Source organism: Hyperoodon ampullatus (assembly GCF_949752795.1).
Source record: "Hyperoodon ampullatus genome assembly, chromosome: 5".
Lineage (NCBI taxonomy): Eukaryota > Metazoa > Chordata > Mammalia > Artiodactyla > Ziphiidae > Hyperoodon > Hyperoodon ampullatus.
This window is the reverse complement of record NC_136918.1, coordinates 146,353,322-146,368,232: the sequence shown is the minus strand read 5'-3', so window position 1 is coordinate 146,368,232 and position 14,911 is coordinate 146,353,322. Positions and strand designations below refer to the sequence as shown.

The following is a 14,911-nucleotide window of genomic DNA, read 5'->3' as shown; positions in this document are numbered from 1 at the left end:
GAAATCGACAGTAACACAATCATAGTAGGAGACTTTAACACCCCACTTTCACCAATGGACAGATCATCCAAAATGAAAATAAATAAGGAAACACAAGCTTTAAATGATACATTAAACAAGATGGACTTAATTGATATTTATAGGACATTCCATCCAAAAACAACAGAATACACATTTTTCTCAAGTGCTCATGGAACATTCTCCAGGATAGATCATATCTTGGGTCACAAATCAAGCCTTGGTAAGTTTAAGAAAATGGAAATTGTATCAAGTATCTTTTCCGACCACAATGCTATGAGACTAGATATCAATTACAGGAAAAGAGCAGTAAAAAATACAAACACATGGAGGCTAAACAATACACTACTTAATAACGAAGTGATCACTGAAGAAATCAAAGAGGAAATTAAAAAATACCTAGAAACAAATGACAATGGAGACACGATGACCCAAAACCTATGGGATGCAGCAAAAGCAGTTCTAAGAGGGAAGTTTATAGGAATACAATCCCACCTTAAGAAACAGGAAACATCTCAAATAAACAACCTAACCTTGCACCTAAAGCAATTAGAGAAAGAAGAACAAAAACATCCCAAAGTTAGCAGAAGGAAAGAAATCATAAAAATCAGATCAGAAATAAATGAAAAAGAAATGAAGGAAACGATAGCAAAGATCAATAAAACTAAAAGCTGGTTCTTTGAGAAGATAAACAAAATTGATAAACCATTAGCCAGACTCATCAAGAAAAAAAGGGAGAAGACTCAAATCAATAGAATTAGAAATGAAAAAGGAGAAGTAACAACTGACACTGCAGAAATACAAAAGATCATGAGAGATTACTACAAGCAGCTCTATGCCAATAAAATGGACAACCTGGAAGAAATGGACAAATTCTTAGAAATGCACAACCTGCCAAGACTGAATCAGGAAGAAATAGAAAATATGAACAGACCAATCACAAGCACTGAAATCGAAACTGTGATAAAAAATCTTCCAACAAACAAAAGCCCAGGACCAGATGGCTTCACAGGCGAATTCTATCAAACATTTAGAGAAGAGCTAACATCCATCCTTCTCAAACTCTTCCAAAATATAGCAGAGGGAGGAACACTCCCAAACTCATTCTACGAGGCCACCATCACCTTGATACCAAAACCAGACAAGGATGTCACAAAGAAAGAAAACTACAGGCCAATATCACTGATGAACATAGATGCAAAAATCCTCAACAAAATACTAGCAAACAGAATCCAACAGCACATTAAAAGGATCATACACCATGATCAAGTGGGGTTTATTCCAGGAATGCAAGGATTCTTCAATATATGCAAATCAATCAACGTGATACACCATATTAACAAATTGAAGGAGAAAAACCATATGATCATCTCAATAGATGCAGAGAAAGCTTTCGACAAAATTCAACACCCATTTATGATAAAAACCCTGCAGAAAGTAGGCATAGAGGGAACTTTCCTCAACATAATAAAGGCCATATATGACAAACCCACAGCCAGCATCGTCCTCAATGGTGAAAAACTGAAACCATTTCCACTAAGATCAGGAACAAGACAAGGCTGCCCACTCTCACAACTCTTATTCAACATAGTTTTGGAATTTTTAGCCACAGCAATCAGAGAAGAAAAGGAAATAAAAGGAATCCAAATCGGAAAAGAAGAAGTAAAGCTGTCACTGTTTGCAGATGACATGATACTATACATAGAGAATCCTAAAGATGCTACCAGAAAACTACTAGAGCTAATCAATGAATTTGGTAAAGTTGCAGGATACAAAATTAATGCACAGAAATCTCTGGCATTCCTATATACTAATGATGAAAAATCTGAAAGTGAAATCAAGGAAACACTCCCATTTACCAATGCAACAAAAAGAATAAAATATCTAGGAATAAACCTACCTAAGGAGACAAAAGACCTGTATGCAGAAAATTATAAGACACTGATGAAAGAAATTAAAGATGATACAAATAGATGGAGAGATGTACCATGTTCTTGGATTGGAAGAATCAACATTGTGAAAATGACTCTACTACCCAAAGCAGTCTACAGATTCAATGCAATCCCTATCAAGCTACCACTGGCATTTTTCACAGAACTAGAACAAAAAATTTCACAATTTGTATGGAAACACAAAAGACCCCGAATAGCCAAAGCAATCTTGAGAACGAAAAATGGAGCTGGAGGAATCAGGCTCCCTGACTTCAGACTATACTACAAAGCTACAGTAATCAAGACAATATGGTACTGGCACAAAAACAGAAAGACAGATCAATGGAACAGGATAGAAAGCCCAGAGATAAACCCACGGACATATGGTCACCTTATCTTTGATAAAGGAGGCAGGAATGTACAGTGGAGAAAGGACAGCCTCTTCAATAAGTGGTGCTGGGAAAACTGGACAGGGACACGTAAAAGTATGAGATTAGATCACTCCCTAACACCATACACAAAAATAAGCTCAAAATGGATTAAAGACCTAAATGTAAGGCCAGACACTATCAAACTCTTAGAGGAAAACCTAGGCAGAACACTCTATGACATAAATCACAGCAAGATCCTTTTTGACCCACCTCCTAGAGAAATGGAAATAAAGACAAAAATAAACACATGGGACCTAATGAAACTTCAAAGCTTTTGCACAGCAAAGGAAACCATAAACAAGACCAAAAGACAACCCTCAGAATGGGAGAAAATATTTGCAAATGAAGCAACTGACAAAGGATTAATCTCCAAAATTTATAAGCAGCTCATGCAGCTCAATAACAAAAAAAGAAACAACGCAATCCAAAAGTGGGCAGAAGACCTAAATAGACATTTCTCCACAGAAGATATACAGACTGCCAACAAACACATGAAAGGATGCTCAAAATCTTTACTCATTAGAGAAATGCAAATCAAAACTACAATGAGATATCATCTCACACCAGTCAGAATGGCCATCATCAAAAAATCTAGAAACAATAAATGCTAGAGAGGGTGTGGAGAAAAGGGAACACTCTTGCACTGCTGGTGGGAATGTGAATTGGTACAGCCACTATGGAGAACAGTATGGAGGTTCCTTAAAAAACTACAAACAGAACTACTATATGACCCAGCAATCCCACTACTGGGCATATACCCTGAGAAAACCATAATTCATAAAGAGACATGTACCAAAATGTTCATAGCAGCCGTATTTACAATAGCCCGGAGATGGAAACAACCTAAGTGTCCATCATCGGATGAATGGGTAAAGAAGATGTGGCACATATATACAATGGAATATTACTCAGCCATAAAAAGAAATGAAATTGAGCTATTTGTAATGAGGTGGATGGACCTAGAGTCTGTCATACAGAGTGAAGTAAGTCAGAAAGAGAAAGACAAATACTGTATGCTGACACATATATATGGAATTTAAGGGAAAAAAATGTCATGAAGAACCTAGGGGTAAGACAGGAATAAAGACACAGACCTACTAGAGAATGGGCCTGAGGATATGGGGAGGGGGAAGGGTAAGCTGTGACAAAGTGAAAGAGCGGCATGGATATATATACACTACCAAACGTAAGGTAGATAGCTAGTGGGAAGCAGCCGCATAGCACAGGGAGATCAGCTCGGTGCTTTGTGACCGCCTGGAGGGGTGGGATAGGGAGGGTGGGAGGGAGACGCAAAAGGGAGGGGATATGGGAACATATGTATATGTATAACTGATTAAATTTGTAAAAAAAAAAAAAAAAAAAAAAAAGAACAAAGCTGGAGGTACCATGCTCCCTAACTTCAGACTGCACTACGAAGCTACAGTAATCAAAACAGCATGGTATTGGCACAAAAACTGACACACAGATCAATGGAGCAGAATACAGAGCCCAGAAATAAACCCACACCCTTATGGTCAATTAATCAACAACAAAGGAGGCAAGAATGTACAATGGAGAAAAGACAGCCTCTTTAATAAGTGGTGCTGAGAAAACGGGAGAGCTACACGTAAAAGAATGAAATTAGAACATTCTCTAATACTATATAGAAAAATAAATTAAAAATGGATTAAATACCTAAGTGCACAGGACTTCCCTGGTGCTGCAGTGGTTAAGAATCCATCGGCCAATGCAGGGGACACAGGCTCGATCCCTGGTCCGGAAAGATCTCACATGCCACGCAGCAACAAAGCCCATGTGCCACAACTACTGAGCCTGCACTCTAGAGCCCGTGAGCCACAACTACTGAAGCCCGTGAGCCACAACTACTGAAGCCTGAGCGCCTAGAGCCTGCACACCTCAACTACTGAGCCCACGCACTGCAAATACTGAAGCCCATGTGCTCTAGGGCCCACATGCTGCAACTACTGAGCCCGTGTGCTGCAACTACTGAAGCCCACACACTGCAAGAGAAGTCACTGCAATGAGAAGCCTGCACATGGCAACAAAGAGTAGCCCCCCGCTTGCCGCAACTAGAGAAAGCCCGTGCACAGCAACGAAACCCAACACAGCCAAAAATTAAAAATATAAAATAAAAAATAAAAATAAGTTAAAAAAATATATATATATAGTTCCATAAAAACTGTAAAAAAAAAAAAAAAGACCTAAATGCAAGACCGTAAACCATAAAACTGCTAGAGGAAAACACAGGCAGAACACTCTTTGACATAAATTATAGCAATATTTTCTTGGTGCTGTCTCCTAAAGCACAGGAAACAAAAGCAAGAATAAACAAACGGGACCTAAATAAACTTAAAAGCTTTTGCAGAGCAAAGGAAGCCATCGACAAAATGAAAAGACAACCTACTGAATGGCAGAAAATATTTACAAATATTATGACCAATAAAGGGTTAATATCCAACATATATAAACCATTCATACAACTCAACATCAAAAACACAAACAATCTGATTAAAAAATGAGAAGGACTTCCCTGGCGGTCCAGTGGTTAAAACTCTGCGCTTCCACTGCTGGGGGCATGGGTTTGATCCCTGCTCAGGGAACTAAGATCTTGCATGCCATGCGGCGCAGCCAAAAAAAAAAACGGGCAGAAGACCATAACATATGATTTTCCAAAGAGGAAATGCAGATGGTCAACAGGCACATGAAAAAATGCTCAACATCACTAATCATCAGGGAAATGAAAATCAAAACCATAATGAGATATTACCTCACACCTGTCAGAATGGCTGCCATCAAAAAGAACACAAATAACAAATGTTGGTGAGGATGTGAGAATCCTATCACACTGTTGACATGACTGTAAATTGGTGCAGCCACTGTGTAAAAGAATAAGGAGGTTCCTCAAAAAACTAAAAATAGAACTACCATATGATCCAGCAATTCCACTCCTGGGTATATAGCTGAAGAAAATGAAAACACTCATTCAAAAAGATACATGGACCCCACTGTTCATAGCAGCACTATTTACAATAGCCAAGATAAGGAAGCAACCTAAGTGTCCACCGACAAATGAATGGATAAAGAAGATGTAGCACAAATATACAATGGAATACTACTCAGCCATAAAAAAGGATGAAATTCTGCCATTTGCAATAACATGGATGGACCTAGAGGGTATTATACTTAGTGAAATAAGTCAGACAGAGAAAGACAAATACTGTATGTTATCACCTATACGTGGAATCTAAAAAATAAAATAAACAAATGTATATGACAAGACAGAAACAGACTCACAGATATAGAGGACAAATTAGTGATTACAAATGGGGAGGGGGAAGGGGGAAGGGCAAGACAGGGGTATGAGATTAAGACACAAACTACTTTATATAAAATAAATAAGCAAAAAGGATATATTGTATGACACAGGGAAATATAATAGCTATTATTTTGTAATAACTTTAAATGGAGTAGAATCTACGAAAATACTGAATCACTATCTTGTACACCTGAAACTAACATAATATTACAAATCGACTACTTCAATTTAAAAAAAGTAATAAAAAAAGTAGCAAAGGATTTGAACAAACATTTCACCACAACATGGATGGCAAACAAGCACATAAAAAGACGCTCAAGATCATTAGTCACTGAGGAAGTGCAAATTAAAACTATAAGGAGATACCACTACACACCTATTAAAATGGCTACAAGTGAAAAAGACTGACCATACCAAGTGCTGATGAGGACAGGGTTACTAGAGCCCTCATACGCTGCTGCTGGGAATGTAAAATGGTACAGCAACTTTGCAAAACCGTTTGGCAGTTTCTTTTAAGGTTAAACATATACTTACATATGAATCAGCCATTCTACTCACAGGTATTTACTCTAAAGAACTGGAAACTTATTTTCACACAAAAACCTGCACAAGAATGTTTACAGTAACTCAATTCATAACTGCCAAAACCTAGAAACAATCCAAACATATGTCAATGAGTGAATGAATAAACCATGGGACATCTAGACAGTATTATTCAGAAATAAAGGAACAAATTACTGCCACACGCAACAAGATGGATGAATTTCAAACATATTATGCTAAGTGACTTGACATAGCATTCTGCAAAAGGCACAACCTGTAGAGCTGAAGAGCAGATCAGTGGCTGCGAGAGGTTGGGCGTGGGGTTGGTGACCACAAAGGGGCAGCACAGGGAGACTTTCTGAGTGGGGCGCTGTACCGTGTCTTGTTTGTGGTGGTGATTACAGGACTAAATGCATTTTTCAGAACTCACAGAACTATCCCCAAAAAAGTGAATTTGTGTGTGTGAATTTTTTTTTAATACCCTGAAAAATTTACAGATAAGAAATGGTTTTATCAAAAAAATAAGGACTGTCTCAAATCAGTGACAGGACTTCCCTGGTGGTTCAGTGGTTAAGAATCCACCTTCCAGTGCAGGGGATGAAGGTTCAATCCCTGGTTGGGGAACTAAGATCCCACATGCCACGGGGCAACTAAGCCTGTGGGCCACAACTACTGAGCCTGTGCGCTCTGGAGGCCATGTGCCACAACTAGAGAGAAGCCCGCAGACTGCAACAAAGAGCCCACGCACCACAGTGAAGGACCCCACGTGCCACAACTAAGAACCGACGCAGCCAAATAAATTAAATAAATAAATAAATGAAATCAGTGACTTAAGGTTTCACCTAAAGAAGCTAGAAAAAGAAGAGTAAAATAAACCCAAGGGAGGTAAAAGGAATCCAATAATGAAAATAAGAGAAATCAAAGAAATAGGAAAAAAATTGAGAAAACTAGTAAAGCCAAAAGCTGTTTTTTTAAAACACCAGTAAAACTGATAAACCCTTAGGCTACAGAGACCTCAGAAAAAGAGAAAACACAAATTCATCAATATCAGGAATGAAAAAAGGGTCATCAATGCATAACTTACGGCTATTCGATGAGTTAATAAGAAAATGGTTAATAAGATTAATGACTAATAAGGAACGATTATAAACTCCTTCATGCCAAGAAATTTGACAGTTTAGATGAAGTGGACAAGCTCCTTGAAAAACACAGTCAGTCAAAAGTAACACAAGATAAAACAGAAATCTAAACACCCCTATACCTATTAAAGAAACGGAATTCATTACCAAAAACCTCACCACTTAGGTAGCCTGCAGGGCCAGATGGTTTCACTGTACATTCTATTAAAATATTTAGAGAAGAAATCACATGTATTTAAATAACCTCTTTCAGAAAAAGAAGTGGGAAAATTTCCAACATTTTATAAGCCCAGCAAAACCTTCATACCAAAACCTGATAAAATGTATTTTTTAAAAAAGTAGCTCAATGAACACAGATGAAAAATCCACTAAAAAAAGATCAGCAAGTCAAATCCAACAATGCATTAAAAGGGTAGTTCATCACCACCAAGTAGAGTTTATCCTAGGAATGCAAGGTTGGCTTAACCTTCAAAAATCACTCAATGTAGTTAACCCTATTCAAAGAGTTAAAAGAAAAATAATATAAGTATTTCAAAAGATTTAGAGGAAGCAACGCAGAAACAAAAGGGAACATCCTCAATCTGATGAAAGATATCTATGAAAAACCTACAGCTGACATTATACTTAATGGCAAAATGATGAACACTTTCCTCCAAGATCAGGAACAAGGCAAGGATGACTGCTCTCACCTGTTTTATTTAACACTACACTGGAAGTGCTAGACATTGTAATAAGAAAGGAAAAGAAATAAAGGACAAAGACTGGAAAGAAACAAAACTGTCTACTTGCAGACGGTGTACTCTTCTACATAGAAAGCCCTAGAAATCTACAAAAACACTACTAGTATATATGAGTTTAGCAAGGTAACAAGATACAAGGTTAATATACAAAAATTATATACATATATGTATGTATGTGTGTATACTCATGGCAAACAACTGGATAATAAAAATAAATTTAAGCCCATTTCCAATAGTGCAACAAACCTAAGATACTTAGGAATACATTTAATGTATTAAATGTATTAAAAAACGTTCAGGGCTTCCCTGGTGGCGCAGTGGTTGAGAGTCCACCTGCCGATGCAGGGGACATGGGTTCGTGCCCCGGTCTGGGAAGATCCCACATGCCATGGAGTGGCTGGGCCCGTGAGCCATGGCCGCTGAGCCTGCACATCCGGAGCCTGTGCTCTGCAACGGGAGAGGCCACAACAGTGAGAGGCCCAAGTACCGCAAAAAAAAAAAAAAAAGTTTAAGACCTCTTCCTTGAAAATTATAGAATAAGGGGGAGAGTAAATGATAAAATTAAAGAAACAACACTAATCCAAGGATTAGAATAAATAATGAAGGAAGGGACAATACATGTTGAGAATAAGGTGTTAGGATGTCAAGTAGCTGCTGGAGAAGGAAGCACAGAAAAGAAAGAACAATAACCACATCAAAAGAGGTCTTAACAAAGAATGGTGGGAACATAAGTGTACAGCATTCCAAAAAACCTAACGGTACCATGATTCTAAATGATGAAAACCTTCACTGACACAAAATAAGGACAGAAAATATAACAAAACGTGGTTTCTTTCACAGAATTAGAAATCTAACGAGAGTCAGTCCTACAAATGGAATTTTGGTTTATTATATCAAAGTAAAGATATCGTCGACATTTTCACAAAAAATGAGTAGAATTACATAAAACAAATGATGTACAAATTTACATGTCTAGAAATGAACAAAAATCCCAAAAGAAAACATTTGGGATTGTCTTTATAATAGTTTTCTATTCTTAATGGAACTAAAATATTTTCCTTATCACATAAACTATTTTTAATATTTACGATATTTTTTAGTATGTAAAATTACACTCACATGGCTCATTCTAGAGTACTAAGGACAAATAACTGATATAATCTCCTTAAAAAAACGAGTCATTGGTTTTAAAGGCATTCTTCAAAGTAACACAAAAGGATATTGTACAATTTTGCCACATATATAAGGTACCAACACAGATCATTAATTTCCCAATAGCCTCTGTCACTGCAACATTTGGGGTCATGAAGAACTTCAGTCAAAACTCCTTTTTACTCTACAGCCCCACCATCTCTAAACCCTCCTCCAACATTAATAAAAAAAACCCAAAAACTATAACCTTTGTGTAAGGACACAGAAGCCCCTGTTGACCCCCAGACACCTTACAAACTACAAAGAACGTAATGCCTAATACACCAGATCAGACTGCAGTCCCACACACAGTGCCAGGCGAGGCCCACCTCACTGAGGGCGCCACGCCCCGCCCCGGCCAGCTACGCCTCGGCCTACGCACTCACACACGTCATCTCCCTTCCTCTGTTTTGCAGAAATGCTTGTGGAAATGATAACAATGATAATAATGCCAAGAAAGCATTATTATGGGAAATAGTCCCCTGACCTCGCAGATGCGAAATATCCTAATTAAATAAGCCTACAGTTTTAAATAGTAACACTCAATTTGAAAATGTTTTTCTATTAAAGTGCTTTCTGCCGAAAATAACATATTAGTTCAGCTTTCAAAAATCAATGACTGCATTTTTCTAGGCAACTCGTTTCAAAGCAATCACCAAAGAACAAGCAAAGTGTGCTCTTACCTGCCACTCATCTATTAACTAAGGAAGAATTCCCACCGGAAGGACAACCAGTGTTGTCCTTTGGCCTAAAACTCCATTTTCACTAAAGATTATTTTACAATCATGAAGATGTAACCTTTGTGAGGAACAGGCATAAATGACACGACCCTTCGACTTCCTTCACTGCGGTGAGTTCACACTCATCCAATGACCGCCAGGCTGCAACCACAGGCAACAAGTGAGTCTAAACTCAACTATTTCAAGGCCATCTTTGAAGGTGATGTTCTCTTTACGACTTTGGTTGCTGTCTGCACTATACAGAGGTTGTTTTTATTTTTTGCTGCAAAAGCACAATTACATTAAGATAATAGAGAAGACTTAAAAACAGAGTTTCTTCTGCTCCTAGAAGGAAGCAACTACGTCCTGGAAATCACCTCTTCTAGAACGGAGCCCAAAGTAGTCACACGGTTCCTAAGTTATGACTTATCTCCTCTTCACGGTTTCTGTCACTAGGGAAGGGCCTCTCCTGTAGCTTTACTCCAACAAGAACCCTTTAAAGGACTTGCAAACAGGAAGCAGAGTTTGGTGCAGGAGGTGAAGGAGATGAACGTCACCAGTCAAGGTGACTCTGATTCCCACTAGTGGTCCCTAGAAGCTGGCCCCGCTGCACACTTTAGAGCTGGCCCAGGGGTGCCAGCATGAGGCCCCTCTTCTGTCTCAGCAGGAAGGCGCACGAATGTCGGGGAGCCCGAGGCCAACTCCCCAGAGCTGATGGTCACTCCAGCGGTCACAGCGCATACACGGTTGACACAGGCGGAGTCGGTGGGTTTTTCTCGCTTACCTTCAAACTGGCATTCTCTTCTTGAAGTTCTCTGATGCTGACGGCAGTGCTGTTGTCCTGCACGTCTAATTTCAAGTTCAGATGTAGTACTTCTTCGTTTTCACTTACTAAGTCACCTTTAATTTTTTCTAATTGTTCTTTTAAGTTTAAAACCTTGCATTAAAGGTAAGCATTAAAAATGACCTAATATTCTAATCAATTTAATAATTATTAAAATCACTTTGAAAGATTTAAAGTACGTGCCAGAAAAACTTACTGTCCTATAATCCACATAGAAATGTTAAAATTACAAAGCGAACACAGTAGTGACAAGCCCACAAACTGTATCGCTTGGATGTCCTGCCCTCTACACAGAAGCGCAGGGGAGGCCACCAGCAGACACGGAGCAGTGAGGGGACACTCCCACAAGGCCCGCCCCACACGCACCTCGTCCTCATGCTGCGGCAGCGTCCTGTGCACCGCCTCCAGCTGGACTTCTGCATCGTCAGGACGGTTGTCCGCAGGTGACCCCAGGCATTTGCCCTCATCCAGTTTAGACTGCAGTGTGGACACCAGGAGCAAGTTACTCATCTGCTGTTCCTGTAATGCCTCTTTGTCCTATTTAAGAAAAAAACATTTATTTTAGGCAAGTGTTTCAGGAAATCAGGGGCCTCAAACTGCAGCTTGTTATTAAAGTGTAGGTCATCCTCAGCCCTTCTGGAGCACACCTGCGCACACCTGCACATGCCGGACACACCATCCACAGATCCAGCCATGCTCCAGAGCAGACGCCTGCCTAGTGGAGGGTGCAGCCCAAACAGAGCCGCCGCTTGCGCCCGAGATTCCACTGCAAGGAAGTTATCCCAGTCATTATTCAACAAGGTACCAAAAGGGTCTCCAGACTGTCAGCAAATTGTTCTAACTGGGAAGAACCTGACAAAGAACGCTGACAACACATCCATACAATGAATGCTAGCAGCCCATTAAAAAGTTTTCAAGGAACATTTACCATGGACAGAATGGTCACAACATATTACGCAGGGAAGAAACAGGCATCCAAAATTGTACACATGGTCCAACTTCGTAGAGGAAAAAAAAGACATTTTCTACACCCTGGTGCCTAGTAAGCTCGGTAGCTGTTGGCTGGGGGAGGGAGCCACCCAGAACTGTCCCCAAGCAAGGGGGGACGGAGCAAGTAGCTGGCTGACTCAGGAGCCACGGGGCCTGTGCTGGGCGTCCTTCCCACACAGCACATCCTCAAGAAGGGGCCTGGGCTTCACCTAATGGTTCCCATCAGCATTTTCTAAACCACACACACCTGATAAAACTCTCCTCCTTGAGCCAGGGTTTTCTTGGGGCCAAAATGATTCCAAAATAAAATTTCTTATTGAGCCTCAGATTTTCAAGTAACCTTTAAACCCCCAGTGACACGAGATACAAGAAACTTGGATTCCTTCGGGCTAAATGCGCAAAGGAGGGGCAGCGCTGACTGGAAAGGCCCTCCTACCCGCCCCGCCCCACTCCCCGTCAGGGAACCTGCCCACACGCAGCTTTCCCACCTCATCTTAAACTCTTAGACACAAGAACGTGCACATCACTGAGGCGTAATTCCAAACCTAGAAGAACTATCACCGGAGGTGTTTTCACTGAGGAGCTGACATAAATTCCTTTCTCAAAAATTAAAATAATTATAACTAGGCTCTATATAAAGTATTTAATAAAATAAGCTTTCTAAACCTAAAATCTTGAAGATTTACTTAATTACTAGGGATAAACTCAAGAGTACTTGAGAGACAAAGGAGTGCTATAAAGCTGGTATGAAATGTTATTACACTAAATGCAACACTGGGATGTGCAATAAGAAACACGCACCTGGTCTCTGTCCGATGCTGGCACAGAGCGCCTGACACCTTGGCGCTCCCTGAGCGATGAGAGTGACGAAGCTGCCCTACATTCCCAACAAGCCCCTCCAGCCACATCTGAGTCTGTGTCACAGAGCTGGCTTTGGGGAAGCCCCAGGCCACTGAAGGATGGGGGCTGGTTGCCAGGGGAACTGACCATGGGATTAAAGGGTCAGAACTTTCAGTCTCAGCCCTGGCCTCCGGGGCAGGGGGAGAGGGGCTGAAGGGTGAATCCATCACCAATGGCCAGTCATGGCTGCATGATGAAGTCTCCACAAAACCCAGAAGGATGGGTTTCCAGGAGCTTCTGGGTCAGTGCGCCCTCCCCACCTGCCCTCTGCACCTCCTCCATCTGGCTGTTCCCGAATTGCATCCTTCTATGAGAAACTGGCAACCCAGTAAGTAAAGTGTTTTGAGTTCTGTGAGCCACTCTAGCAAATTCGTCGAAACCCAGGAGCGGGTCGTGGGATCCTCAACTTATAAAAGTTGGACCTGAGGTGGCATCTGGGTGCAGGGACAGTCCTGTGGGACTGAGCCCTTAAGCTGTGGGGTCTGACGCCATCTCTAGGTAGACGGTGTCAGAGTTGAGCTAAGTCGTAGGACACTCAGCTGGGGTCGCTGGGGGTCCGCGGTGGAAATGAAGCGCTGCCACAGCAGCTGCCCCCGGCCGCCCCCCACCACCCTGGGACCGCAAGCTCACCTGCTCCAGGTCCCTCGCAGCTTTCCGCTGTCTCTCCAGTTCTCCCTGGAGCTGCGTCAGTTTTCTTGTGGTGCTGGCGTTTGTCTCCTGCAGACGTTTAATCTCCTCTTCCTGGATTAATACTTGTCTATCTGCCAAATCTTTCTTTATAATCAGTTCATTAAGTCCATCTGATTTTTCTCTCAATTTTTCTTCTAACAATTCAATCTAAAAACCACAGAAAATGCTTCAGAAACAATAGTTAAAAAAAAAAAAAACCCACCTCGCAAAGTAAAGAGAGTACAACAATACAACTGTGAGAAAACTGATCCTCTACATGGTTTTCTAGACCCATGCTGCACAGTGAAGCCTGGTGAAAGAATAGACAGAATTCTCTCTGTAAAATGATATACCAAAAATAACACAGAATTTGTTAGTAAAATAAAATAAATTTTGAGAGGAAGGAATGGAAAGCCACTGAGCAGTAAAAAAAAAAAAGAACCGAGCATAGACAGATACAGCACCGCCTGGGTCAGGGTCGAGAAGCAGGCTGAGTGCAAAGGTTACACCTATGGTCCGTTTGCACAACAGCCTGGAAATTGCAAAGCTGCGGAGAGAGCGCAGATTAGCGGGTGGGAGGGAGTGGGCGCCGTCTCCTGTCTGCAGGTCCACACCCTGGCTGGGACCTCCTGCAGGACATCACCATGGGGGGAACTGGTCTTAGTTCCTCTAACTGCAAGTGAATCCACAATCATCTCAAGGTAATTTTAATTTTTGAAAAGAATAAGCAAATCAACTACAGCGACCTCAGACAGGAGGAAGCGGACAGATCCGGCCCCAAGCAGAAGCAGCAAGAAACACAAACCAGACAGGGCCCCGTGCACCACTCCCGCCCTGCCTGGTCATGCAGAGGACAGGCGAGGGGGCGGGCAGCATCGAGGGAGCGGACGGACGGACGGACGGCAGACACAGACAAGCGCGGAGCACGCGCACCGCACCAGCCAGCTGCACCCGTGGCCGTTGTCGTGTACATGGAAGGCAAAAAAGGGTTTAAAGATAAAGCTTGTTTTGACAGCGGCGCAGAGAACAGCTCCCCACGGGCGGGGCCCAGCGCACGGCAGACAGGCTGACTTACGTCACTGTCGCGGGGACCCGGCGGTCGCAGCCGGGCTGCCTGGCGGAGCTGCTCCTCCAGCCTCTGGATCTCCTGCTGGAAGTCCTCGCGCTCGCGTTCCCGCTCCACTGCCTGCGCCTGTTGCGAGAGGCACCCAGTTTGGACCGTTTCCCCGAGCGTCCCCACCACCCTTTGCAGGCAGGAGCAGAGGACGGGGACAGGGCGGAAGGGGCCCCCTTGTCATGGACACCGCGAATGACGGAGCCACATGAAGAGGTGCAGCCTCCAGGTGGGACCGGGGGCGCCTTCTGAGACACAGGCAGAAGGAGACACAGAAAGCAGACGGCAGGGGGCCAGCAGACGCTGCCCTGGACCAGGGCAAGATGCACGTGCACAACACCCGAGACATCTGCCAGGCTGTGCTCA

General features: G+C 42.0%; 1 protein-coding gene across 1 annotated transcript in view; it reads right to left on the bottom strand.

The window, feature by feature from the left end:
• The window catches only part of PCNT (pericentrin), a gene marked incomplete at its 5' end in the record, with an annotated part of 84,346 nt that overhangs the window by 40,271 nt on the left and 29,164 nt on the right, over positions 1-14,911 (bottom strand). The window contains 4 exon segments of the mRNA XM_079705313.1: positions 10,813-10,965; positions 11,239-11,409; positions 13,393-13,599; positions 14,507-14,623. Of these exon segments, the coding sequence (XP_079561439.1) occupies positions 10,813-10,965; positions 11,239-11,409; positions 13,393-13,599; positions 14,507-14,623 (648 nt within the window).